At 36.6% G+C, this 25,288-nt stretch overlaps 1 protein-coding gene across 15 annotated transcripts in view; it reads left to right on the top strand.

Annotated features, from left to right (window-relative positions):
• Positions 1-25,288, top strand: part of CARF (calcium responsive transcription factor) — a 66,552-nt gene that overhangs the window by 3,517 nt on the left and 37,747 nt on the right. For 2 of the 15 annotated variants that reach the window (XM_036253534.1, XM_036253533.1), the window contains exons 1-7: positions 6,714-6,765; positions 8,822-8,933; positions 9,396-9,623; positions 13,746-13,902; positions 14,947-15,076; positions 16,533-16,617; positions 24,547-24,736. In XM_036253534.1, the coding sequence (XP_036109427.1) occupies positions 8,865-8,933; positions 9,396-9,623; positions 13,746-13,902; positions 14,947-15,076; positions 16,533-16,617; positions 24,547-24,736 (859 nt within the window). In that variant the 5' untranslated portion in view covers positions 6,714-6,765; positions 8,822-8,864. Of the gene's footprint in view, positions 1-1,925; positions 2,092-6,713; positions 6,766-8,821; positions 8,934-9,395; positions 9,624-13,745; positions 13,903-14,086; positions 14,154-14,946; positions 15,077-16,532; positions 16,618-24,546; positions 24,737-25,288 lie in introns of those variants that run through there. The other 13 variants (XM_036253538.1, XM_036253539.1, XM_036253535.1 and 10 more) reach the window with 12 other exon arrangements.

Below are 25,288 nucleotides of genomic sequence, written 5' to 3'. Positions count from 1 at the left end.
CTGAGCATGTGCCCTGACCTGGAATCAAACCTGCCACCTCTTGGTGCATGGGCCGACGCTCAACCAGTGAGCCACAACAGCTGGGGCTTAAGCACTATTTTTTTTAATGCAGTTGATATTAAATAGATTTCAAGATCCTTAAAATCTTTTTTTAATCTTCACCCGAGGACATTTCTTCCATTTTTTGTTCAGATAGAGTGGGAGGGAGAGAGAGGAAGAGAGAGAGAACGAGTGGCTGCCACCCGCCCAGGGACAAACCACAACCAAGGTACATGGCCTTGGCGGGAACCCAACCCGGCTCTCTCCGCACCGCAGGCCGAAGCTTTAAGCACTGAGCCAAACCAGCCAGGGCAAGAGCCTTAAAATCTTGAGACCCTAATCAAGGTACATAGAATTAAGAGAAACTCTAGGACTAAACCTTAAGTGGCTTTATTCTTTTTTTTTTTTTTTTAGTCCTCACCCGAGGACATTTTTTTTTTTTTTTTTTTAATTTTGTTCAGATAGAGTGGGAGGGAGAGAGAGAGAATGAAAGGGACACATCGAGTGGTTGCCACCCACATGACCCAACCAGGGCCGGGGACAAACTGCAACCAAGGTACATGCCCTTAGCGGGAACCGAACCCAGGTCTCTCTGGACCGTAGGCCGACGCTCTAACCGCTGAGCCAAACTGACCAGGGCAGTGGCTTTATTCTTTAGCTGGCCTGTTTGGGGTTTATTCTTAGACTACTGTTTTTTTGGTTTTTTTTTAGACTACTGGTTTTAATGTATAAATTTTACTACACAAAAGTCTATAGGAGAAAACAGTAACCAGATATTAAGACATATTTTTAGAAATTGCAGCTGAGAACTGCTCTAAATTTTTGAACAGATAGAAGTACTCAATAAAATCAAAACGGCAGTAACCCAAGCATGGCCCACAGAGATATGAGTGACTACAGCCTAAATAGTCTCTTCCCCTCTGCCATGTATTAAATATGTGTAAATAATAAAAAAGCCCCCTTTCCCCTGTAAATGGAAAATAAACCTCCAATTTTTTTTTTTTTTTTTTTATCCTCACCTGAGGATATTTTTCCATTTTTTTGTACAGATAGAATGGGAGGGAGAGAGAGGAAGAGAGAGAGAGAAACATCGACGTGAAGGGACACATCGAGTGGCTGCCACCTGCACGACCAACCAGGGCCGGGGACAAACTGCAACCGAAGTACGTGCCCTTAGCGGGAACCGAACCCGGGTCTCTCCGGACCGCAGGCCAACGCTCTAACCGCTGAGCCAAACTGGCCAGGGCTAAACCTCCAATTTAACACTTTCCTCCTAATCTTTGCTTTTGCAATAAGGTAAAACCCACTTTTTAAATGTAATATGAAACATTCTAGAAAGCAATTTGCCAACAGAATGTAAAGCCTTAGTGTGTGTTCTGAAGTTCAATCATTAACTGTATAGACCGTATATTTAATACTTTCTCCTTTCTGTTCTCTTATCCAACCCCAATACTACTTGCTTAAGAAATAAGCTTGTTAAATCAATGCCAGGATTTTATAGGGAGTGGTGTATGAGAAGGAGGCTTTTATTTTGAAGCTTTTATGGCTCCAAAAGATGCTCTAATAGTAAATATTTTCATTGGGGGAAAAAAAGGTAATTTGCTGGAGAAGTCTTTGTTTCAGTAGTTTTAGAACGTGAGAGTTGAAACAAAAACTTAGTCCAAATGTCTAGTTTTAGATAAGGAAACAGGTTAAGTCACCTATAGCAGGTCAAGGACAGTTATCTGTAAAGTTAGTTCTAGTCTTCAGTTCTCGCCGGTTGAGTCAGCTGAGGGTTCCACTGTGCTTGTAATGGCTATTTGATAATAAAACTTGCATAACAAAATCTAGTATTTTTCTTTATGTATAGGAAAATAAAATATACATTGAATACCTTCTCATTACAGAAAAATGCTGCTATTGAAGACCTAATTATAGCTTTCGCATAAATGAAGCCATTACTATCATGATTTTAGTGCTGCAGAAAGGAAGAACTTCGGTGGACAAGAGGGCATTTTTGGGGGTAGTAGAATGCTTGAGGCCTGGAATTTAAACTTGAGCTACTGCCTAAAGGTAATAATTTTATTTTTAATTAGTTGAAAGCAACAGTTACATAAGAGTTAACTATTTTCCATTACCTATGAAGGAAAAAGTCAAATTACACTTTATATATTGGTACTTTGTTCTGTTTATGGCTACCTGTTGGAAAAGAACATTTTATAACTAGCTATTTAATATTAATGTCTTATTCTTTAAAAAAACTTTACTTAGACATAGTAAAAGGCAATGCAAATTGGTAGAAAGATTAAGGAAGGAAGGAGTACTACTTTACACTGCATTGAAATAATTTAAAAAAAATTTTTTTTTTATCCTCACCCGAGGACATTTTTCGATATTTTGTTCAGATAGAGTGGAAGAGAGAGAGAGAGAAACATCCACATGAAAGGCATACATCAAGTGGCTGCCACCTGCACGACCCAAACAGGGCCAGGGACAAACTGCAACGGAGGTACTTGCCCTTAGCGGGAACCGAACCCAGGTCTCTCTGGACCACAGGCCAATGCTCTAACCGCTGAGCCAAACCGGCCAGGGCTCAAATAATTTTTTTAAATGATGTCTGTATCTTAAATATGTACTTTTTTTAAAAAATCATTTTTTCTTCATTGGTTTTAGAGAGAGAGAGAAATATTGATGAGAGAGAACATTGATTGGTCTCCTCTTGCATGACTCACACTGGGGAGCATGCCACAACTTGGGCATGTGCTCTGACTGGGGAATTGAACCAGCGACCTCTTGGTGCATGGATCGACGCTCAACCACTGAGCCACAACAACCAGGCTAAAAATGTACTTTTAATCACCAATTCAGCAATGGGTTAGGTCAGTAGATATGGCAACCCAATTTTGCATATAGAAACTATTTTAAGTAGTATTTTCCCAGTGTAATTACAAAAAGTTTGTTTAACCTATAGTATAGTTGTATTGTAGTACATATTGAAAAGAAAATTTTGAGTTCTGAGTTCCCAGAAAAATAAGTTACCTTTCTTTCATTGGCAAAATCCCAGCCTGGGAAAAGTTCTGAAGTAAGTGGTTTATGTTTGGCAATCTTCCTTGTTTTAACATCATCCCACCCCTTCATTAGTATGTATAGGGATATTCGTCCTGCCATACTTTCTCACTGCAGCATCTAGCTCAGGCCTGCTGGATCCCTTTAAATGCTCTGAGCTTCAGATGTTCTTGCTTTCTCACCTCTAAATTAAACTTTATGTGGTAGCTGTTTTTAACTTATTTTAAAGGAAGAAAGCCATCCTTATGTAAATTCACATACATTACTTAATTATTGATATTCTCTCCAGAGTTTTTTTTTTGAGAGAAAATGCTTATTAACTCCAGAGAAAATTTCACTGATGAACCCTGGCCGGGTAGCTCAGTTGGTTGGAGTGTCATACCCAAACACCAATGTTGCTAGTTCCATCCCAGGTCATGGCACATACAAGAAGCAACCAATGAATGCATCAGTAAGGGAAACAACAAATCGTTGTTTCCCCTCTCTCTCCCCTTACCTCTCTCTCTCTAAATCAATACATTAAAAAAAATTTTTTAACACAATTTTATTGATGAGATTTTAGATAGGGTAAGAGAAATTAAATAAAATGAAAAAAACGTGGGACAATGAGGATAATTTGTAATAAGATCAATTCACCTTAGGAAACTAAGAGTAAGTTTTTAGTAGTCTTGCCTCTAAGCTATTTGCAGTTTTTAACCTCTTCTTCCCAAGCTCTTTTGAATCTATTTACAGAGTATTTTCCTGTTGGTCAATGCCTGCATAGTTAGAGCTTTCTGGTGAGGTCACAGGTCTTTAGATTGCTTGCAGGAGGGCTTTTGTGTATTAGCTACGGCCTCTAATTAAGTTACAACTAAGGAAAAGTTGAGAACAAATAAACAAAGAACTTTTAACATCTTTAATTTGTTAACCTATCAAAAAAATAAAAGATTTAATGCAGGAGGGCAGGAGCAGGGAGGAGAGTGTCAATGGGGGAAAAAAGGAGGGACATCTGTAATACTTTCAAAAGTAAAGATAACATTTTTAAAAAAAGATTCAAAGGATGTGAGGGCGATCTGGCTGTGACACCTGTCACCCCATTGATTGCCAGGGTTGATTTGGCTGATCTGGCTGGCTAGGCTGGTGTCCCCCTCCTCCCTCACCGATCCATGTGCGTCCCTCCCGAAGCTGGGCACTCGGTGGAAGAGAACGACCTTCCCCCTAGAAGAGAGGACCAGACTTCCGTCAAGGGTATATGAGTAGCTGTGCTCCCCTGCTAGATCCTCCAAACAAGCTCTCAAGGTCCATTTGTAGGAGAACGTAGGGTAGTCAAGCTTCTAAGACTCCAGATACATCCAAATGAGGCGCTGCATGTGTCAGTCTGCCTTTCTGAAAAGAAAAAAAAATACAGAACTATGATTAATGAAGGAAGGAAGGAACTTTGTTACCTCAAAAGAGTTTCTATTATAATAGTCAAGAATGGGCTTTGGAATCAATGCATGGATATTTGAGTCTTTGCTCAGCCACTTAGTATATTTGTAATCTTGGTAAAGTTACTTAATTGCCTGAGTTTTAGTTCATTCTCTGGAAATTGGAGAAAGTAACTGAATCACAGGGTTGTTGAAATGATTAAATAAGTGACATACGTAAAACACTTTTAGCCTTGTTCTTTGCTATGGTAAGTGCTCAGTAAATGATAGCTTTATAATCTTGAGCAGAGAGCTTCCATTTCCTTTTCTGTAAAATGATGCTAATAGGTCCTACATCACAGAATAGTAGAGTGATTGTTAATAATTCTAGCTAATAATTATTAAGTATAAAAGCATTCAGTAAACATTAAATTATTTTATAGCTGTGACAAATTAATAGTCATCTATTCTATCATAAATACTTATATTTAAATATAAAAATAAAGAGCTCAAAAATATTTTATAATCTTAATGTCATGTTTAGACAGTATTTCAGTATATTTAATTTACTTTAAAAATTAAGTTCTATTCATGACAGCAGTTATTTCAGTTTTTTTTTTATCCTCATTCGAGTACATTTTTCCATTTTTTGCTCAGATAGAGTGGGAGGGAGAGAGAGGGAGAAAGAGGGAGAAACATCGATGTGAAAGGGACACATCGAGTGGCTGCCTTCCGCACAACCCAATCAGGGATGGAGACGAACTGCAACCGAGGTACATGCCCTTAGCGGGAACCAAACCTGGGTCTCTCTGGACCGCAGGCCGACGCTCTAACCGCTGAGCCAAACCGGCGAGGGCAGTTATTTCAGTTTTTTTTTTTTTAATTTTTTTATCCTCACCCGAGGACATTTTTCCATTTTTTGTTCAGATAGAGTGGGAGGGAGAGAGAGGAACAGAGAGAGAGAGAGAAACATCGATGTGAAAGGAACACATCGAGTGGCTGCCACCCGCACGACCGACCAGGGCCGGGGACAAACTGCAACCGAGGTACGTGCCCTTAGCGGGAACCGAACCCGGGTCTCTCAGGACCGCAGGCCGACGCTCTAACCGCTGAGCCAAACTGGCCAGGGCAGTTATTTCAGTTTTAATAAGTCCATCAGTAGGACTTATTTTCAGTTAAATCAAACTTTATAAAAGTTTTCTCTCTGGATAGAATTGTTTTTCTGCTCAATACACATTATAAGTCAGTCAATCAATAGTAGTTAAATGAATTTTATTATTATTATTATTGTTATTTTTAAATCCTCACCTGAGGATATTTTTTTATTCATCTTCAGATGGAGTGGGAGGGAGAGAGAGGGAAAGAGAGAGAAACATTGATGGGAGAGAGACACATTGATTGGCTACCTCCCACCCGACCCGGACTAGGGCCCCGGGACCGAACCGCGACCAAGGTACGTGCCCTTGACCGGAATCGAACCCCTGACTCTTTGGTCCATGGGCCCACCCTCTAACCACTGAGCAAAACTGAACAGGGCAGTAGTTAAATGAATTTTAAAAATCATCAGGATAATCAACTATTAGAAACAAAAATCTTAGAACTTGATAGGATCTTAGAAATCATTCATACTGACTCCTCATTTTAAAGAACTAGAAATTGAAGTTAAGAGAAAGTAATAGTTTGGACTTTTTCATCAAATCTAGACTAACCCCCAGTTTTTTTCCTACTACATTTATGAGATGCGTGAATTTTAAGACAAAACAGTAATATTGAAATACAGCCTATTAGTCATCTAAAAGTATAAAAATTTTTATATTGTAAGGATTTATTAAGTCTGTTTAGGTATCTATTTAGATAGGTGAAAATTTGACCTTAGTTTGCATACTTATAGATAGTAAAGTAATTTTTTGAGCACTCATAGTGTACTGGGAACTTCACCAAGCCCTTTGTATGCATTATTTAATCTTTATAAGGACCCTATGTGATAGATGCAATATTCTTCCCAATTTGAAGATGACAAAACTAAAGCTCAGAGTAGTGGTTAACTAATTTGACAAGTAAGTACCAAGCTGAAATTCAAATCCATAGTATATGACTACAGAATGCTCTTTTCAACATTTTTTTTTTTTGATTAATCCTCACCAAGGATTTCATTGATTTTTTTCAGATTGATTGGAAGAGAGGGAGGGGAAGAGAGAGAGAGACAGAGAGAGAATCATCAATGTGAGAGAGACACATCTATTGGTTCCCTCCCGAATAATCCTGACCAGGACCGGGAATCCGAACTGCAACCCAGGTATGTGCCATTGACTGGGAATTGAACCCGAGACCCTTTGGTCCACAGGCCGATGCTCAACGCTGAGCCAAACTGGCCAGGGCTCTTCAACTAGTTTATACCATTTTACTGACAAAACCCTCTCAGTTTTTATTTTAGAAGTTAATGAAAAAATAATATATTTTCTTATACTCCCTAATTCCAACACTTTCTAGAGTGTAATAATTTAATAAAAAATGTCAAGATAATTTTGGAGTTTATATACTGTGATTTGTTACTGGCTTTAATTTATAGTCACTGTGATTGCTTTTTTTTTTTTTTTTTTAATGCTCACCCGAAGATATTTTTCCATTTATCTGCAGATAGAGTGGGAGGGAGGGAGAGAGAGAGAGAGAAACATCTATGTGAGAGAGACACATCGATTGGTTGCCTCCATGCAAATTTGACCAGGGTTGGGGACCGAACTGCAACCAAGGTACGTGCCCTTGACCAGAATTGAACCCGCGCCTCTTTAGTCTGAGGGACAATACTCTAACCGCTGAGCCAAACCAGCCAGGGCAAAATACTTTTTAAGAACATTTTTAGATTTATAGAAAAATTGAACAGGTCATAAAAAGATTTCTATATTTCTTCTCCCACCACTCATCCCTTTCTCCAGCATACAGTTTTCCCTATTATTAACATCATGCATTAGCATGATATATCTCTTAAAATTAATGAACCAATATTGATACTTGATTATGAACAAAAGTCTGTAGTTTGCATTAAGGTTCACCCTTTGTTTTATACATTTTTATGGATTTTGACAAATGTATAATGTCTTGTATCCACCACTGTAGTATTATAAAAAAATCGTTTCGTCACCATAAAGTCTCTTATGTTTCATCTATTTATTCCTCCATTACCCCCACACTCCCAATCTCTGGTAACAAGTGGTCTGCTTACTATGTCTATAGTTTTGCCTTTTGAATGTTATATATTTGCAATCATATAGTATGTAGCCTTTCAAACTGGCTTTCACTTAATAGTATGTATTTAAGGTTTGCGAGTCTGCAATTGGATCAATATGTGGATTCAATTCTAAAACCAGAAAAAAGATTTTACTTTTTCTAAGGGTTTCTGTCTAGCTAATAGATTATTTTCCCACTTAGTTTATCTTTTTTTTTTTTTTTTTTAACCTTTTGACCCCCTTCACGATCCCCTACATCCCGCTCTGGTAACCATCAATTTGTTCTCTGTATCTTAGGTTTTTTTCTTTTGAGATTCCACATATAAGAGAGGTCATATGGTATTTGTGATTCTTAGACTTATTTCACTTAGCATATTCATGTACCTATTGGCATCTGTATGTCTTCTTTGGGAAAATGTCTATTCAGATCTTTTGCCCATTTTAATTGGATTATTTGGGGGTATATTTGCTATTGAGTTGGATTAGTTCTTTATATATTTTGGGTATTAGCCCCTTATCAGATATATGATGTGCAAATATCTTTTTCCATTCAGTAGGTTGTCTTTTCATTTTTTAAAAGTATGTTTTCATAAATTTTTTAGAGAGGAAGGGAAAGAGAAATAGAAACATCAATGTGAGAGAGATACATCGAATGACTGCCTCCTGCATGCCCCCTACTGGGGATCAAGCCTGCAACTCCAGCATGTCCTCTGACCAGGAATCGAACCAGGACTTCTCAGTCCATGGGATAATGGCTCAATCCACTGAGCCACACTGGTCAGGCAAAAAACTTTATCTTTATTAAATCTTTGCAAACTGAGAATTTTAGAAATATTTGAAGGGTATAACAGTATATACCACATAACAACAATCTTAATAAACCAGTATGTGATTGTACTTAAGGATAGGAAGAAAGAACTACATAACACTATATTCTGCCTTAAATATATTCTGGTACCTTGGCAAGTCATTTAGCAAAAATTTTTATTTTCTTATTTATAGAATGGAAATGATTTAACCTAAATTGCATAGGGTAACAGAGTAGGGGAGATGAGTGATTTGTTCTAGAGATAAATTATGTAAAAATATTAAGGGCTTTGGTTGATCAGATATTTTGAACTCTTTCAGCTATTAAATAATAGAAGAAAATGGAATTGAATATGATATCAGCATGGAACAGTCTAATGATTCATTAATAGTCAACCATAATGATTCCGAAGATTCAAAAACAGATTCTCAGGTAATTTGAGGTAGGGATTCAACTGGGGACTTTTTCCTATTTTGAGGGAAAACAGCATGTCATTTAACTTTTTATGGTTAAGGAATAGTGTTATACTTAATGTATTCAAGAATTTTAACATTTTATATCCACAATTCTATCATATTTAACTTTATATATTCATAAACTTTTATGCACAATGAAAAATTCTTATGTTGAATTATATTTCGTCACTTCAAGTTGTATTTCCGTGGACAATTTTATTTCAATAAAGTTGGAATAAAATATAATAAAAATGAACAATTTCATTTAAGAACTGCTTTCTGTCTGTATCATTCTGTGAATTGACAACTCTTGCAAAGTGCAAAGTAGATAATTAACTGGAAAATTTGTCTTTTCATTTTATAAACATTATTTTTTGAAATTGTGATGTTGTATTTTACAAACATCCAGGTGATTATTTACTTATTATTTTTTACAAAGCATTCAACCTGTATGGACTCCAGGGATCATTCCTTTGGACAGAATAGTCTTGGTAGAATTTTACCTATCACTACTCATGAAGCAGATAATTCACTTACATCACAGAATATACCAGGGCCCCTGACTCAGGCACAGACTCTTTCTGCAAAGCAATTTCAACTAGTGAACCAAAATGGGCAACCTATTCAATATGAACTTCAGTCATTGGGAGATTCTAATACACAAATGGTGAGTATATTTTATAAATAACTAGTTTTATGCTATTTAGCAAATTGTATTAGTCTTACTAGATTACCATAATTTCTTTATTTTATTTTTAATTTTTCAGTTCCAATTTACTTTCGGTATTATTTTGTATTGGTTTCGGGGGTACATCGTAGTAATTAGACAATCATATACAAAATGTTCGCTCTGATATTTCCAGTACCCACATGGCGCCATACATAGTTATTATAACATTATTGACTATATTCCTATGCTGTACTTTACATCCCAATGACTATTCTGTAACTACCAATTTGTACTTCTTAATCCCTTCATCTTTTTACCTAATTTCTTGACACTATTGACTTACATTGCTTTAAAAATACTTTTTTCATGATATTCATTTTTAAGTTATGAAAGGACTTTAAAAGATTTTCTTTTATTAGTACCAAATAGTACTTCAAATAAGTAACTCCAGCCACTATGTCTAAGCGCACTGGTGCTTTGAGATCAGTTAGAAATGTACCATAATCTGGACCTAGTGCTAAAATACCAGAGTTTACATATAACTTAAATTTATTTTTTTGTGTATATGTTTGAATTTATGGTTATTGTTATAGTAGCATTTCAGCCACATGCTACAGTGCTTTCCTGAAGAAAAAGAAGCAGTGGGACTACTAACAATATATGGAAATTAGACACACCCTTGCTGATCTTTATAGGTAGATATATATATATATTTGTGTGTGTCATTTGAAAACAGAGCATAAATATGAAAATACTGCTTTAAACTGTTAGATAAAAGTATTTATGACCACGTTTGTAGTTTGAGTAGAAGAGATGAAAGATAGCTTTGATTTAAATAGAGAACTTAGCCCAGCCAGTATGGCTCAGTGGTTGAATGTCGACCCATGGACCAAGAGGTTGTTAGTTTGATTCCTGGTCAGGGTACATGCTCAGGTTGTGGGCTGTATGCCCAGCAGAGATGTGTAGGAGGCAGCCAGTTGATGATGTTTCTCTCATCGATGTTTCTCTCGCTCTCTTTTTCTCCCTTCTTCTCTCTCTAAAATCAATAAAAATATATTTAAAAATTAAAATAGCCCTGGCTGGTTTTGCTCAGCAGTTAGAGTGTCAGCCTGTGGACCAAGGAGTCGCGGGTTTGATTCCAGCCAAGGGCACGTACTTCCCTTGCGGTTCGTCCCTGGCGCTGGTCAGGTTGTGCGGGAGTCAGCCAGTTGATGTGTTTCTTTCACATCGATATTTCTCTCTCTCCCTCCCCCGCCCCCACTCTATTCTGATGATAAATAGAAAAATATCCTCGGGTGAGGATTAAAAAAATAATAAAATAAAGATAATCCTTAAAAAAAAAACACAAAAACTTTTAAGTTGCTCTCTGACTTAACATACTTATATTAATAATAATATGAAGAATAATGTGGCTCTTTTGTTTACCTGTATTTTACAAATTTTCTACAATGAATATTGACTAATTTCATAATAAAAATTTTAAATCATAACTTTGATTATAAAGTATAGCACAAGTAAACAACCATTTTAACTAAAATTAAACCTTCTATTATTTCTAATCTAGAGCATTCTAGAGTTAATATCTGTCCTTTTGCTCCTTTACAATCTAGTTAAAATTCTGGGGTTGAGAGTAATTGGTTGAGAAGTAGCCAAGTGTAGACAAGTGCTTTTTTGTGTATGTTCAGGCTCAACAAATTTCTGGGCTTACTTTAGGACTGAAATGCAAAGTAAGGGTAAACTCCTGTAACCATACTGCATCACCAGCAGAGGTTAATAAGCAGTAAATAATCTAGATGTGAAACAACTACATTACAACATTACATAGTTCCTTTCCTAAAAAAGTATGCTAAAGTTGTTTGTTTGACTAAAAAATAAATAGAGTTCTCTTTGTAATTGTATTAAACTTTCTATTCAGAGTGATTATACAGGTAATTTTTACATTATTTTGGGTAGGAGATGATGATACAGACAGTTATTTAAAGCTATGAAATAGGAAATGTGACCTGGCCAGCGTGGCTCAGTTGGTTGGAGCACCATCATTTCGCTCGGTACACCAAAGGGTCCCAAGGGTGGTGGGTCTGATTCCCAGTTAGGGCATGTACCTAGATTTCAGGTTCAGTCCCTGGTTGAGGTGCATGTGAGAGGCAATGAATTGATGTTTCTCTCACATCGATGCCCACCCCCCGCCACCCGCCACCCTGTTCCTTTCTCTAAAAAATCAGATATATCCTCAGGTGAGAATAAAGAAAAACAAAAGAAAGGACATAGGAAAAATGTGGCTTGAAGCATGGAAATAAATGTAAGAAACATAAAAGTGTTAAGAAAGTAATTTTTTCAAAGAACCAAAGATCAGAAAGTGGTGATATTCTGGAAAACATAGTCGAACTTTTTAGGTATTTTGTTTGTTTTAATAGATTTTATTGTTTAGAGCAGTTTTAAGTTCACAATAGAATTAAGGGAAAGAGATTTCCCATATATCACCTGCACCCCCTACCACATGCATAACTTTCCCCATTGTCAACATCCCCCACCAAGTACAGCTTGTTGAAAAAGTTTTCTTTTTCTTTATTGATTTTTAGAGAGAGAGGAAGGGAGAGGGAGAGAGAGATAGAAACATTAGTGAGAGAGAACATTGCTTGGCCACCTCCTGCATGCCCCTCACCGGGGATTGGGCCCACAACCTGGGCACGTACCCTGATGGAAATCAAACCGACGACCTCATGGGTTGATCCTCAACCACTGAGCCACACCAGCCGAGCAAGGAGCAAAGAATTTAAAACTATTATTACTGTAGCCTTTTATAGTCCAGGAGAGCATTTTGTATTGTTTTATTTTTGTCTTTTTTTAGGTTTAAATAACATCATCAGCTATCAGGAGGCAGTACAGAGTAGTGATTAAAAGGAATCAGACTGCTTGGGTTTGAATTTCTAACTCTGTGTTACCTTGCATAAATTTTGTAACCTCTGTATGACAGTTTTCTCATGTATAAAACTGTGTACACTTCATATGCATGTAATGAACATTAAATAAGATAATACATGTAAAATCCTGCCACTTAGAATATACTTAGCAAATGTAAACCAGTTATCCTCAGAGTTTATAGATGCTTTTTCATGCTGAAGTGATATGGCAAGATATTTTTATCTCAAGAAACTTAATACACATTGGGGGAGAGAAATAATTACTACTCTTAATTTCTGGAAAATGTGAATGATTATGTTTAAAGCATTCTACTTTGTTGAGGTTTCCTTTTATTAATTTAGTTTTTTTTCCAACTTAATTATTTTCAAAATGACCCTCTTAAAAGGAGGAGTGCAGTCTCTGTCAGGGATCTGCAATGTTTTCATGGTTTACATAGCAAAAGGAAAGTCTGGGAAACGGGAGATGGAATGAATAAGGAGTGTTTGCACTAGGTAGAGGTAAAACAGTAAAATTGTGTCAGTAAAAAGTAGTATGTTAGGTAATAAAGTTTACAGGGTGTGCAAAAAGTCTAGAACTATAAGATAAACTTGTTTTCAAGTAATAGGCTCAAATATTTTTCTTCAACTTCAGACTCCTTTCTAGTTGACATTCCTCTAAATTTGAGTCAATAGGTTCATATTAACCTGAAAAAAAGCATAATAAATATACACTTTTCTCTGTGTTTTTAGACTTTGGGTACTCTAGTATTCCCTGTAGATCAGGACAGGATATATATAAATATAGAGATATAAAAACAAATACTGTTTAATTAGGCATCTAACAAGTTACTGTTTTTTAACTGATAAGATGACTTAAAATATGGATGATTACCATAAAAATAGGTCAAACATGTATGGATAATATAATAAATATTAAAAAGTTAGTACATTTAGTTTAATTAGAGCCTTGTTCAGATTACTAAGTCATTAGATCTCACCCATGTGTAATGACTAAGGCCATAGGTGTTTAATATCATAGGACATAGGGTTAAACTGCCTGTTTTGAATTCTAGCTTTACCACTTACCAGTTGTGAGACTTTGGAAAATTTTTTATGTATCTCAGTGTTTTCATCTATAAATGAGGGAAATATTAGTATTGACCAAAGAGGTAGGCATGTCTTTAATAATTTAAGTAATAACTCTGTTAAATTATTGTAGGCTTATGCATCTGATTTATTTTTTAATGCTTCCAAGATGATTGTTGCCAGCTCATCAGAAAATGGACAGATGCTTCATGTAATTCCATCTACCCAGACAGGAATGGCACAAGTGATTATACCTCAGGGACAGCTTATGGATATGAATAGTCCCCGGGGTGAGTAATAATGGGACCTAGGGGATTTTAGAATGTTTTAAAGAAAAAAATATATATTTAGGAAAATCACCTCATGAAAGTCAGTACTAAAATTGATTTATTTGGGTAGGGTTGTGAACTGAATAATTAGAAAAAGTTTTTTATCCCAAATAAATTTTAAGTTCATTTTTCAACTCCTGTCTAGGTTAGCTGTCTATTTCATTTTGGAATTCTGTGAAGCTGGTTGACTCTTGCTTCCTCCCAAATGACCAGTGAGCATAAAATAAATTCTTCTTAATTATAATAACAGTAATAATAACACCAACAATAACAAGAATAGAGTGATAATAGCTACTAGCGAAGATTTTACATTTGTATTTTTATCAATATTGTTAGTCATGTCAGTTATTACTTTTTTTAATGATTCTTTTCATCCTCTTTGCTCTGCTCTTTTCCTCCCTTCTTTGTTCCTTCAGATTCAGAAAGGAGACTCATATTTCCTGTTTCTTTTTATTTTATCTTTTTCTTTACCTATTTAATAATATAACTTTTCTCTTCCTTTTGCTTCTCTTGCTTTTCCATCTATTTGAATCTCTTTTCTAACATCATAACTACACTCTTTTGTCATTTGTTCATAGTTAATGATTTAGGGTAGATATTTTTAACTTAATGTTATGATTTTTTGTTAGCAGTAGCTAAAATGTAAGGGAAAAAAATAATTTACAGAACCATAATAAACATGGAATAGAAATGAAAAAGAACCGGTTTTACATTTTCCTATTATATTGTGAAACTTTTAATGTGTATAATAATTATGTCTACCACTCTTATATCCTAGCTGTTTGATATAAGTTCCAAAAACTTAATTATAGAATTTAAGTAGTCAGTATTATAGTTGGGAAGTAAACAAGTTTATCAGAGAAGTTCTCAATAAAGCATTATGTTTTATCTTTATCTTTAGAATATATCTTCCCTTTCCTATTTCAAATATGTAAGTTCTAGTTAGTTACATTTTCGTCTTATTCAAGATATTGATATTGCTTTGTTCTTGTTACTATGGTTAAGAAGCCTCTGAAGAGAAACCCAGCAACAGAAACTTACCAACTGTAAGAGTGGATGCTCTAGCAGACCATAACAGTAGTTATATTTTGCATCCACAAGCATCCCTAACATTGCCCCAAAAGACAGTGACCAGGTGAGTGAGTCAATGGGAAAAAGGAGCGTATCTTTTATTACCATGGAAATATTTTTAAAAATTATTACATCTAGCCCTGGCTGGCCGGTTTGGCTCAGCAGTTAGAGCGTTGGCCTGCGGTCTGGAGAGACCCGGGTTCGGTTCCCACTAAGGGCACGTACATTGGTTGCAGTTTGTCCCCGGCCCTGGTTGGGTTGTGTGGGTGGCAACCACTTGATGTGTCCCTTTCACGTTGATGTTTCTCTCTCTGTCTCTTCCTCTCTCTTCCTCCCACTCTATCTGAACAAAAAATGAAAAAATGTCCTCAGGTGAGGATAAATAAATAAATAAATATCATTACATCTAAAGCTGGCTGACTATAGAAAAGATCAGAAATTCAGGAAATACAGTAGGCTATCATCAAATGTATCTTTTCTTTTTTTATTTAAATATATCTTTATTTTAATGGCATATTGTCAACAAGGAGGCTACTCTAGAAGGTATAAAGATCCAAAGTGCTGCTTTTCTTCAGTGATGCTTGCCTGTGATATTTTGAAGCAACCTGAAAACATCTGACACTAGTAGAATTTTTAGGATAGAGAAATATTCATTCTAGTTACTAATGATTTCATCACATTTTTATGCATTTAATTCCTCTGCGGTAAAGTGTTTAAAATGTGTTTTGTTAACATCTATTTCAGCTGCTACTTTTGCTTTAAAATAACACTTTATAGTAACTTAGGGAAATATAGACATGTTTTTTGTATTATTAATATTCTTTTACTAGTTCTATGAAAATATTTTTTTTTTTTTTTTTATCCTCACCCGAGGATATTTTTCCATTTTTTGTACAGATAGAGTGGGAGGGAGAGAGAGGAAGGGAGACAGAGAGAGAGAAACATCGACGTGAAGGGACACATCGAGTGGCTGCCACCCGCACGATCAACCAGGGCTGGGGACAAACTGCAACCGAAGTACGTGCCCTTAGCGGGAACCGAACCCGGGTCTCTCCGGACCGCAGGCCGACGCTCTAACCGCTGAGCCAAACTGGCCAGGGCTATGAAAATATTTTAAATTCACACAATACTTATGACCTTTAATTTTAGAACTTTGCATAATATCATGCTATTCTTAACAAGTCACCTGAAGATGTTTTATTAGCTCTTTTTTTTTTATAAATGAAGATAATATATAATGAGAAGATTATAAAATAAGCTTTTAGAGAGACAGATAAAATACATAAATTTGTTGGAACTACAGGTACATGGAAGAACACACTTGGGCCTTTGCATCAGCAGTACTAAAATAGTGATGATTAAAGAAAATTATAATTAATACACCTATCAAATCAATCTGTCATTATTATTACAATTTCTTATTGATGACCTCAATATTTTGTCTTTAAGAGAATAAAGCAGTTGAATGTCATATGTATGTGTAACTCATAATATGTATTTAAATATATATTTCTCCCCAGAATGCTTGAAGAACCGCTTCTGGCTCCTCTCCAGCCATTTTCTTCTAATACACCTATATGGGCCTGCCGTCTTAGGAGCTGTGAGGTAAGTTAAAAATAACCCTTACCTAGATTCACTTAATAAAATCCATCCAGTTCACCCCAAAATGTCCACTTCTGAATACAACAGAGGCTATATCTGTAATATTTTGTTCATGTTTATTCTAAATCTTTTCTTTCATTCTTTAGAGATTATAAGCTCTATTAAAGCAGAGATCATATAAATCTTCTCACTTCACTATCATTTCTTCCCTTGTCTTTCATGAAAATTTGCCATCATGTTTCTCTACTTTTGATCTTTTTACCATTCCTTCTCTTTCTTTGCTTGTGCTTATTTATTTTCAGATTCTCAGTGGAAATTCTTTAAAACTCACTTTTTGACCTTATTTTATTTCTCTACATTTTATCTTTTGGAGAGCTTATCAACTTCGTTAACTTTCTGCTATCACTTTTTCTTTTAAATATGTTTTTATTGATTTTTTTTTAGAGAGAGAGGAAGGGAGAGAGAAACATTGATGAGAAAGAAACATCCATTGGCTGCCTCTTGCACTTTCTTTACTGGGGATCAAGCACACAACCCAGGTATGTGCCCTGACCTGGAATTGAACCAGGACCTCTCAGTCCATGGGATGACGCTCAGTCCACTGAGCCACACCAGCCAGGTTCAACTATTGCTTTTATAAAAATGATCTCCAAATCTATAACACTAGTTCTTTCTTTTTTATTTAATTTTTGTTGAATTTTTTGGGTGACGGTGGTTAATAAATGTATAGATTTCAGGTGCACAATTCTGTAGTACGTTATATGTATATTGTATTGTGTGTTCACCACCTCAAGTCAGGTCTATTTCCATCACCATTTATTCCCCACTTTACCTTCTATCTCTCCCAAACCCCTTTCCCTCTGGCAATCACTATACTGTTGTCTGTCTATGTGATTTTTGTGTTTTGTTTTTTTCTTAATCCCTTCACCTTTTTCATCTAGCCCCCTAACCCTCCTCTCTTCTGACAGCTGTCAGTCTGTTCTCTGTATCTATGAGTCTGTTTCTATTTTGTTTGCTAGTTTATTTTGTTCATTAGGTTCCACATATAAGTAGAATCATATGGTACTTGTCTTCCTCTGACTGGCTTATTTCACTTAGTATAATACTCTCCAGGTCTGTCCATCCTGTTGCTAAAGGTAAGATTTCCTAATTTTTTTATGGCCAAGTAGTATTTCATTGTGTAAATGTACCACAGCTTCTTTATCCACTCATCTACTGATGGGTACCTGAGCTGCCTCCATATCTTGGCTATTGTAACTAATGTAATGAACATAGAGGTGCATATATTCTTTTGAATCAGTGTTTTTCTTCAGATATTTTCCCAGAAGTGGAACCGCTGGGTCATAAAGCAGTTTCATTTGTAATTATTTGAAGTAGCTCCATACTGCTTTCCTTTGTGGCTGCACCAATCTGCATTCCCACCAACAGTGCACTAGGGTTCCCTTTTCTCCACATTCTTGCTAACACTTGCTTGTTGATTTATTGATGGTATTCATTCTGACAGGTGTCAGGTGATAATGTATTATGGTTTTAATTAGCATTTCTCAATCCCTCATTTTAATTATGTTCATTTTTCTTATCCATGAACACTGTATATGCTTCCACTTGTTTGTAGCTTCTTCAATTTCTATTGTCAGTGTCTTACCATTTTCCAAGTACAGGCTTTTTTTTTTTTTATCCTCACCTGAGGATATTTTTCCATATTTTGTACAGATAGAGTGGGAGGGAGAGAGAGGAAGGGAGAGAGAGAGAGAAACATCGACGTGAAGGGACACATCGAGTGGCTGCCACCCGCACGACCAACCAGGGCTGGGGACAAACTGCAACCGAAGTACGTGCCCTTAGCAGGAACCGAACCCGGGTCTCTCCAGACCGCAGGCCGACGCTCTAACCGCTGAGCCAAACTGGCCAGGGCCCGAGTACAGGCTTTTTACATCCTTGGTTAAATTTATTGCTAGGGATTTTCTTTCTTTTTAAAGCAATTATAGCCCTGGTCAGTTTGGCTCAGCGGTTAGAGCATCGGCCTGCGGTCCAGAGAGACCCGGGTTCGGTTCCCACTAAGAGCACGTACCTTGGTTGCAGTTTGTCCCCGGCCCTGGTTGGGTCGTGCGGGTGGCAGCCACTCGATGTGTATCTCTCTTTTTTTTTCAGATAGACTGGGAGGGAGGGAGGGAGGGAGAGAGAGAGACAGAGAGACAGAGAGACATTGATGTGAAAGGGACACATCGAGTGGCTGCCACCCGCACGACCAACCAGGGCCAGGGACAAACCGCAACGGGGTACGTGCCCTTAGCGGAAACCGAACCTGGGTCTCTCTGGACTTCAGGCTGACACTCCAACTGCTGAGCCAAACCGGCCAGGGCTCAATGTGTACCTTTCACGTCTATGTTTCTCTCTCTCTCTCTCCCTCTCTCTCTCTCTCTTCCTCTCTCTCCCTCCCGCTCTATCTGAACAAGAAATGAAAAAAAAAATGTCCTCGGGTGAGGATTAAAAAAATAAGTAAAGAAATAAATAAAATAAAGCAATTATAAATGGGATTGTTTTCTTAGTTTGATTTCTGATAGTTCATTTTGTTATATAAAAATTCCAGCCCCGGCTGGTTTGGCTCAGCGGTTGGAGCATCAGCCTGCGGGTTCGGTTCCCGCTAGGGACACATACCAAAAAAAAAAATCCCATCAATTTCTGGATATTATTTTGTATCCTGCTACTTTATCGAATTCATTTATCAGTTCTCGTTTTTTGGTGGAATCTTTAGGTTTCTCTATATATGGTATCATGTCATCTGCAAATAATGGTAGTTTTTATTTCTTCCTTTCCAATTTAGATGTCATATTTTTTCTTCTTGTCTGATTGCTGTGGGTAGGACTTCCAGTACCATGTTGTATAAGAGTGGTAAAAGTGGACATCCCTGTCTAGTTTCCGATTTTACGGGAGACAACTTTAGTTTTTTCCCATTGAGTATGATGTTGACTATGGGTTAGTCATATATGGCCTTTATTAGGTTGAGGTATGTTTCCTCTGTTCCCACTTTGCTAAGAGTTTTCATCATAAATTGATGTTGAATTTTATTAAATGCTTTTTCTGCATCTGTTGATACAATCATGTGATTTTTATTCTTCATTTTATTTATGCGATGTATCACTTATATTAATTTGCAAATATTATACCAGCCTCACATCCCCAAATAAATCCTACTTGGTCATGGTATATGATCTTTTTAATGTGTTGCTGGATCTAAATTGCTAATGTTTTTTGAGGATTTTAGCATCTATGTTCATCAGGGATATTGGCCTATAATTTTCTTTTTTGTAGTATCTTTGTTGGGTTTGCTGGCCTCATAAAAGGAGCTTGGAGCCCTGGCTGGTTTGGCTCAGCGGTTAGAGTGTTGGCCTGCGGTCCAGCGAGACCTGGGTTCAGTTCCCGCTAAGGGCATGTACCTCGGTAGCAGTTTGTCCCCAGTCCTGGTTGGATCGTGCAGGTGGCAGCCACTCGATGTATCCCTTTCATGTCGATGTTTCTCTCTCTTCCTCCCACTTTATCTGAACAAAAAATGGAAAAATGTCCTCGTGAGGATAAAAAAAAAAAAGAGCTTGGAAATCTTCCCTCCTCTTGAATTTTTTGGAATAGTTTGAGTAGGACAAGTGTGAATTCTTCTTGAATGTCTGGTAAAACTCACTTGTAAATCCATCTGGTCCAGGACTTTTGTTTGCCGGGAGTTTTTTTATTACTGCTTCAATTTCATTAGTTGTTACCAGCCTATTTTCCTACACTTTTTGTTAGTCACAGTTTTTCAGTGGTTTTCTAAAGTTACTATTGTTATTTTTTGATGAGGGTTTTAAAAAGTATTATTATAGCCCTGGCTGGTTTGGCTCAGCAGTTGGAGCGTCGGCCTACGGTACAGAGAGACCCGGGTTCGGTTCCCACTAAGGGCACGTACCTTGGTTGCAGTTTGTCCCCGGCCCTGGTTGGTCATGCGGGTGGCAGCCACTAGATGTGTCCCTTCACATCAATGTTTCTCTCTTTCTCTCTTCCTCTCTCTCCCTCCCGCTCTATCTGAACAAAAAATGGAAAAATGTCTCCGGTTGAGGATTAAAAAAATAAAAAATAATTTAAAAAAATTATTATTATAAATTTTACCAAATGCTATGGACATTAACTCATTAGCAGTTATGTGGCCATATCACCCTATTTGAAAATCATGGTGCATTGTATGCCTAACACAACATCATATATCTTGTAAGAAACTAAAACTGTCCAACTGACTGAATAATCTCTTCCAGTGAAGGATTCTTTTCTCTCCCAAGTTGTATCAATAGTGAAAAAATTTGATTAGTGGCTGAAGAAATGTATTTTGTATTTTGATTAAAAATATTGTTTGGCCTGGCCAGTGTGGCTCAGTGGTTGAGCATCGACCCATGCAACAAGAGGTCGCTGGTTCGATTCCCAGTCAGGGCACATGCCCAGGTTGTGGGCCAAATCCCCAGTGAGGGGCATGCAGAAGGCAACCAGTCGATGTTTTCTCTCATCGATGTTTCTATCTCTCCCTCTCCATTCCTATCTCTAAAATTAATAAAAAAAAATTTTTTTTAAATATTGCTTAGTAGTTCTTTCTTACTTTTTGAATTTCCATTTAATGATATTTTTATACAGGTATATTTTATATTTAAACATAACATAATGTGGTTTAATACTACATTAAACTTTTATTTCCTGACAGGAAGTAGGCCTGATTATATTGTACTAATTCTGAATGTTTACTTTCCTTAACAACATTATATACTATACTCATTTTATTTATAGAAAATGGTTTGGCTAGACTTTATGTTCCTACTTCTATTTGTAGTAGGTATTTTGATGAAGAAGTATCTAGGCTAGAAGAAAATTATAATCATAGGCATTTGCATTATTTTTAGAGAAAGTTGTAGATAATATATTTTTTGGCATCAGATCATCTCTTCTTCTTATGGCCAACAGTACAGCCACACATTATTTTGATACTTTCCTTTTTTTAAATATGTTCTTGCAAGGTGAAATAATTAATCTAATAAGGAGGAACAAGCTCCCTATTCCCACATCTCTGCTCTTATTTCCTCTAAGGGGGAAACATACATGGAGTCAATTCTAGATCTTTATGCATTTCAGTGTAAGAGATCACAGTTAACAAATGTTCTCTGTTGGTATAGAAAAAGCATCTCCTCTAGTTGACGGATACTCACATGGTTGTGGGTAAATAACATATATTTATGTGATTTATTTATACATTACCTTGTTTCAGAAAGAATGTAAGACAGCTTACAAAAATACATAATAGCCCTGGCTGGTTTGACTCAGCGGTCAGAGCGTCAGCCTGGGGACCAGAGAGACCCAGGTTTGGTTCCTGCTAAGGGCGCGTATCTCGGATGCAGTTTGTCTCCGGCCCCGATTGGGGTGGCAGTCAGTCGATGTGTCTCTCTCACATCGATGTTTCTCTCTCTCTTCCTCCCTCTCTCCCTCCTGCTCTATCTGAAGATGAATGCAAAAAAAAACCAAAAAACAAAAAACTGCATGCTAAAGACAGTCTATTCAATAAATGCTGTAGGGAAAATTGGACAGATAAGTGCAAGAAAATTAAACTAGACCACCTTCTTACACCATACACAAGAATAAACTCAAAATGAAATAAAGAAATAAAGGTAAGACTCAAAGTCATAAAACTCCAAGAAAAAAACATAGTAAGATCTTGAACATGTCTCTTAGTAATATTTTTTCTCATATATCTCTGGGCAAGAGAAATAAAAGAAGAAAGTAAACAATGGGACTACATCAAACTAAAATGTTTTACAAAGCAAAAGACATCATCAATAAAATGGAAAGAGAACCCACTGAGTGGTAGAACATATTCACCAGTGATACATCTGCTCATAGATTAATATCGAAATTTTATAAAGAGTTCCTATAACTCAACACCAAAAAACAAAGAATCCAATTTAAAACTGGGCAAAGGACCTAAAAATAGATACTTCTCCAAAGAGGACATACAAATGGCCAATAGACATGAAAGATGCTCAATGTTACTAATCATCAGAGAAATGCAAATTAAAACTACATTGAGATATCACCTCACACTTGTCAGAATGGCTGTCATCAATAAGTCAACAAACAACACGTGTTGGCGAGGATGTCCACTGTTGGTGGGAATGCAGATTGGTGTGGCCACTATAGAAGCAGTATGGAGCCCTGGCCAGTTTGGCTCAGCGGTTAAAGCGTCGGCCTTCGGTCCGGAGAGACCCGGGTTCGGTTCCCACTAAGGGCACATACTTCGGTTGCAGTTTGTCCCCAGCCCTGGTTGGTCGTGCGGGTGGCAGCCACTCGATGTGTCCCTTCACGTCGATGTTTCTCTCTCTCCTTTCCTCTCTCTTCCTCCCACTCTATCTGTACAAAAAATGGAAAAATATCCTCGGGTAAGGATAAAAAAAAAAAAAAAAAGAAGCAGTATGGAGATTCCTCAAAAAATTAAAAATGTAACTGCCTTATGACCCAGCAATTCTACTTCTGGCTATATAGAAACCCGAAACACTAATTCTAAAGGATATATTGCAACATTATTTACAATAGCCAAGCTGTGGAAGCAACTCAGGTGCCCTTTAGTAGGTGAGTGGATTAAAAAAAGTGGTAGTACATATATACTTGGCCATAAAAAAGAATGAAATCTTACAATTTGTGACAGTATAGATGGACTGAGAGGGTATTATGCTAAGTGAAATAAGTCAGAGAAAGACAAATACCATATGATTTCACTTATGATTATCTAACAACTATGCTATTCACCAGAAACTAATACAAAATAATATTGAAAATAAACTGTGATTGGAACTATTTTTTTTTTTTAAATCCTCACCTGAGAATATTTTTCTGTCTATCTCCAGACAGAGTGGGAGGGAAGGAAGGAGGGAGACAGAAAGAAACATCGATTTGAGGGGGACATATTGATTGGCTGTCTCCTGCATGACCCCAATCAGGGCAGGGAACTGAACCACAACTGAGGTATGTGCCCTTGACTGGAATCGAACCCTTGACTCTTTGGTCCCTGAACCGATGCTCTACCACTGAGCCAAACCAGCCAGGACCATTATTTTTTTTATTTAAGAAAAGAAAACATAGAATGTATTAGCAAGGTGGAAAGTATAAGTCGAGCTAAAGAATAAAGGAAAACAAGAATGGAACCATAAAATGGAAGAAATGTGTATCTTAATGAACTGTGTGTATATCTGTGTGTGTATGTATACATATACAGATGTGTACATACTTGTCTGTTTTCTAAGCATCTACATTCAAGATGGGAAACTAAGTTAATTAGTAAGTTCTGTGTCCATTAGATAAAAGTAATTTTACTCATTTTCATAAGCTAAGACTGTCAGACAGGGATTTCTCTCAGAGAAGGTTCTTCATGAAAAGAATCCTGATATAATGAACAAATTCTTTGACATCATTTTTATATGCAATACATCGTAATTTTCATAGGTTTTTCAAATAGATTCATGGCATCATATCAGAGTCGGTGTCAGTAAAGAAGCCCCATAGGGAACCAGTACATTGTGGTTAGATTTATGCTAATTTGGTTGGATACAGTGGTAGAATTTTAAATATCTGGAAGAATGGATACATGATATATTCTTCAAGCTATCTTCCCTATAAATATTCTTTGTCTCAAACAAGATTTTGATGAAGTCAGTATGGCAGTGAATTTGGCATTCTCTAACAAATACCTGGACAATATCTAGTTAAATTTAGATCAGATCCACTGGTTGTAATACACCATTGATCTGAAGGGAGAAATGACCTTCTCTTTTGAGGGCTGATGAGTCTTTGGTCTTGGACAATCACCTTATTAAATATTTTGTACAATGAAACATATTTGCTAATAATTTTGTTATTTAATTTTACTACCTGCAGAAAATTGGAGATTCATACCGAGGCTACTGTGTAAGTGAGACTGAATTAGAAAGTGTTTTAACATTTCACAAGCAGCAAACACAGAGTGTTTGGGGGACCCGCCAATCTCCAAGCCCAGCCAAGCCAGCTACACGTTTGATGTGGAAATCCCAGTATGTACCATATGATGGAATTCCATTTGTCAATGCAGGTACTTTTTAAAAGAAATATTTTCAAAGGTTCAGCAGTAGCCATGATCCATTGTGAAACTGTGGTTTTTCTAAGGTGATACATTTTCATTTTGGTAGATGATAACTAAATGTTAATTGATAAAAATGCATATTAACCTAAAAAGAAAACATAAACATAAATATTTATGTTGTAAAATTGCATTTTAATGTATTCAATAAATTATGTTTCCTTTTGATATTATGCTGAAAATAGAAAATATTGAAATTTCAGGTAGACCTGTTTCATAAAAATTAAATAATAAGCAATTTTATTATTTTAATATGTATATCTCTTGGTTTTGTTTTTTCATCCAATCCAGATATTTTCTCCTCCTCTTTTGATTTGTCGTGTGGTACAAATTAATGTTAATTTTATATAACTTATAACTCTTGAGTTACTGTATAGACTTGTATATAATCAAGAGTTATATAGCCCTGGCCGATTTGCTCAGTGGTTAGAGCGTCAGCCTGCGGTCCAGAGAGACCAGGTTCAGTTCCTGCTAGGGGTGCGTACCTTGGTTGCAGTTTATCCT

The sequence above is a fragment of the Molossus molossus genome, unplaced genomic scaffold (assembly GCF_014108415.1).
Source record: "Molossus molossus isolate mMolMol1 unplaced genomic scaffold, mMolMol1.p scaffold_m16_p_11, whole genome shotgun sequence".
Taxonomy (NCBI): domain Eukaryota; kingdom Metazoa; phylum Chordata; class Mammalia; order Chiroptera; family Molossidae; genus Molossus; species Molossus molossus.
This window is presented reverse-complemented; position numbering and strand designations above follow the sequence as displayed.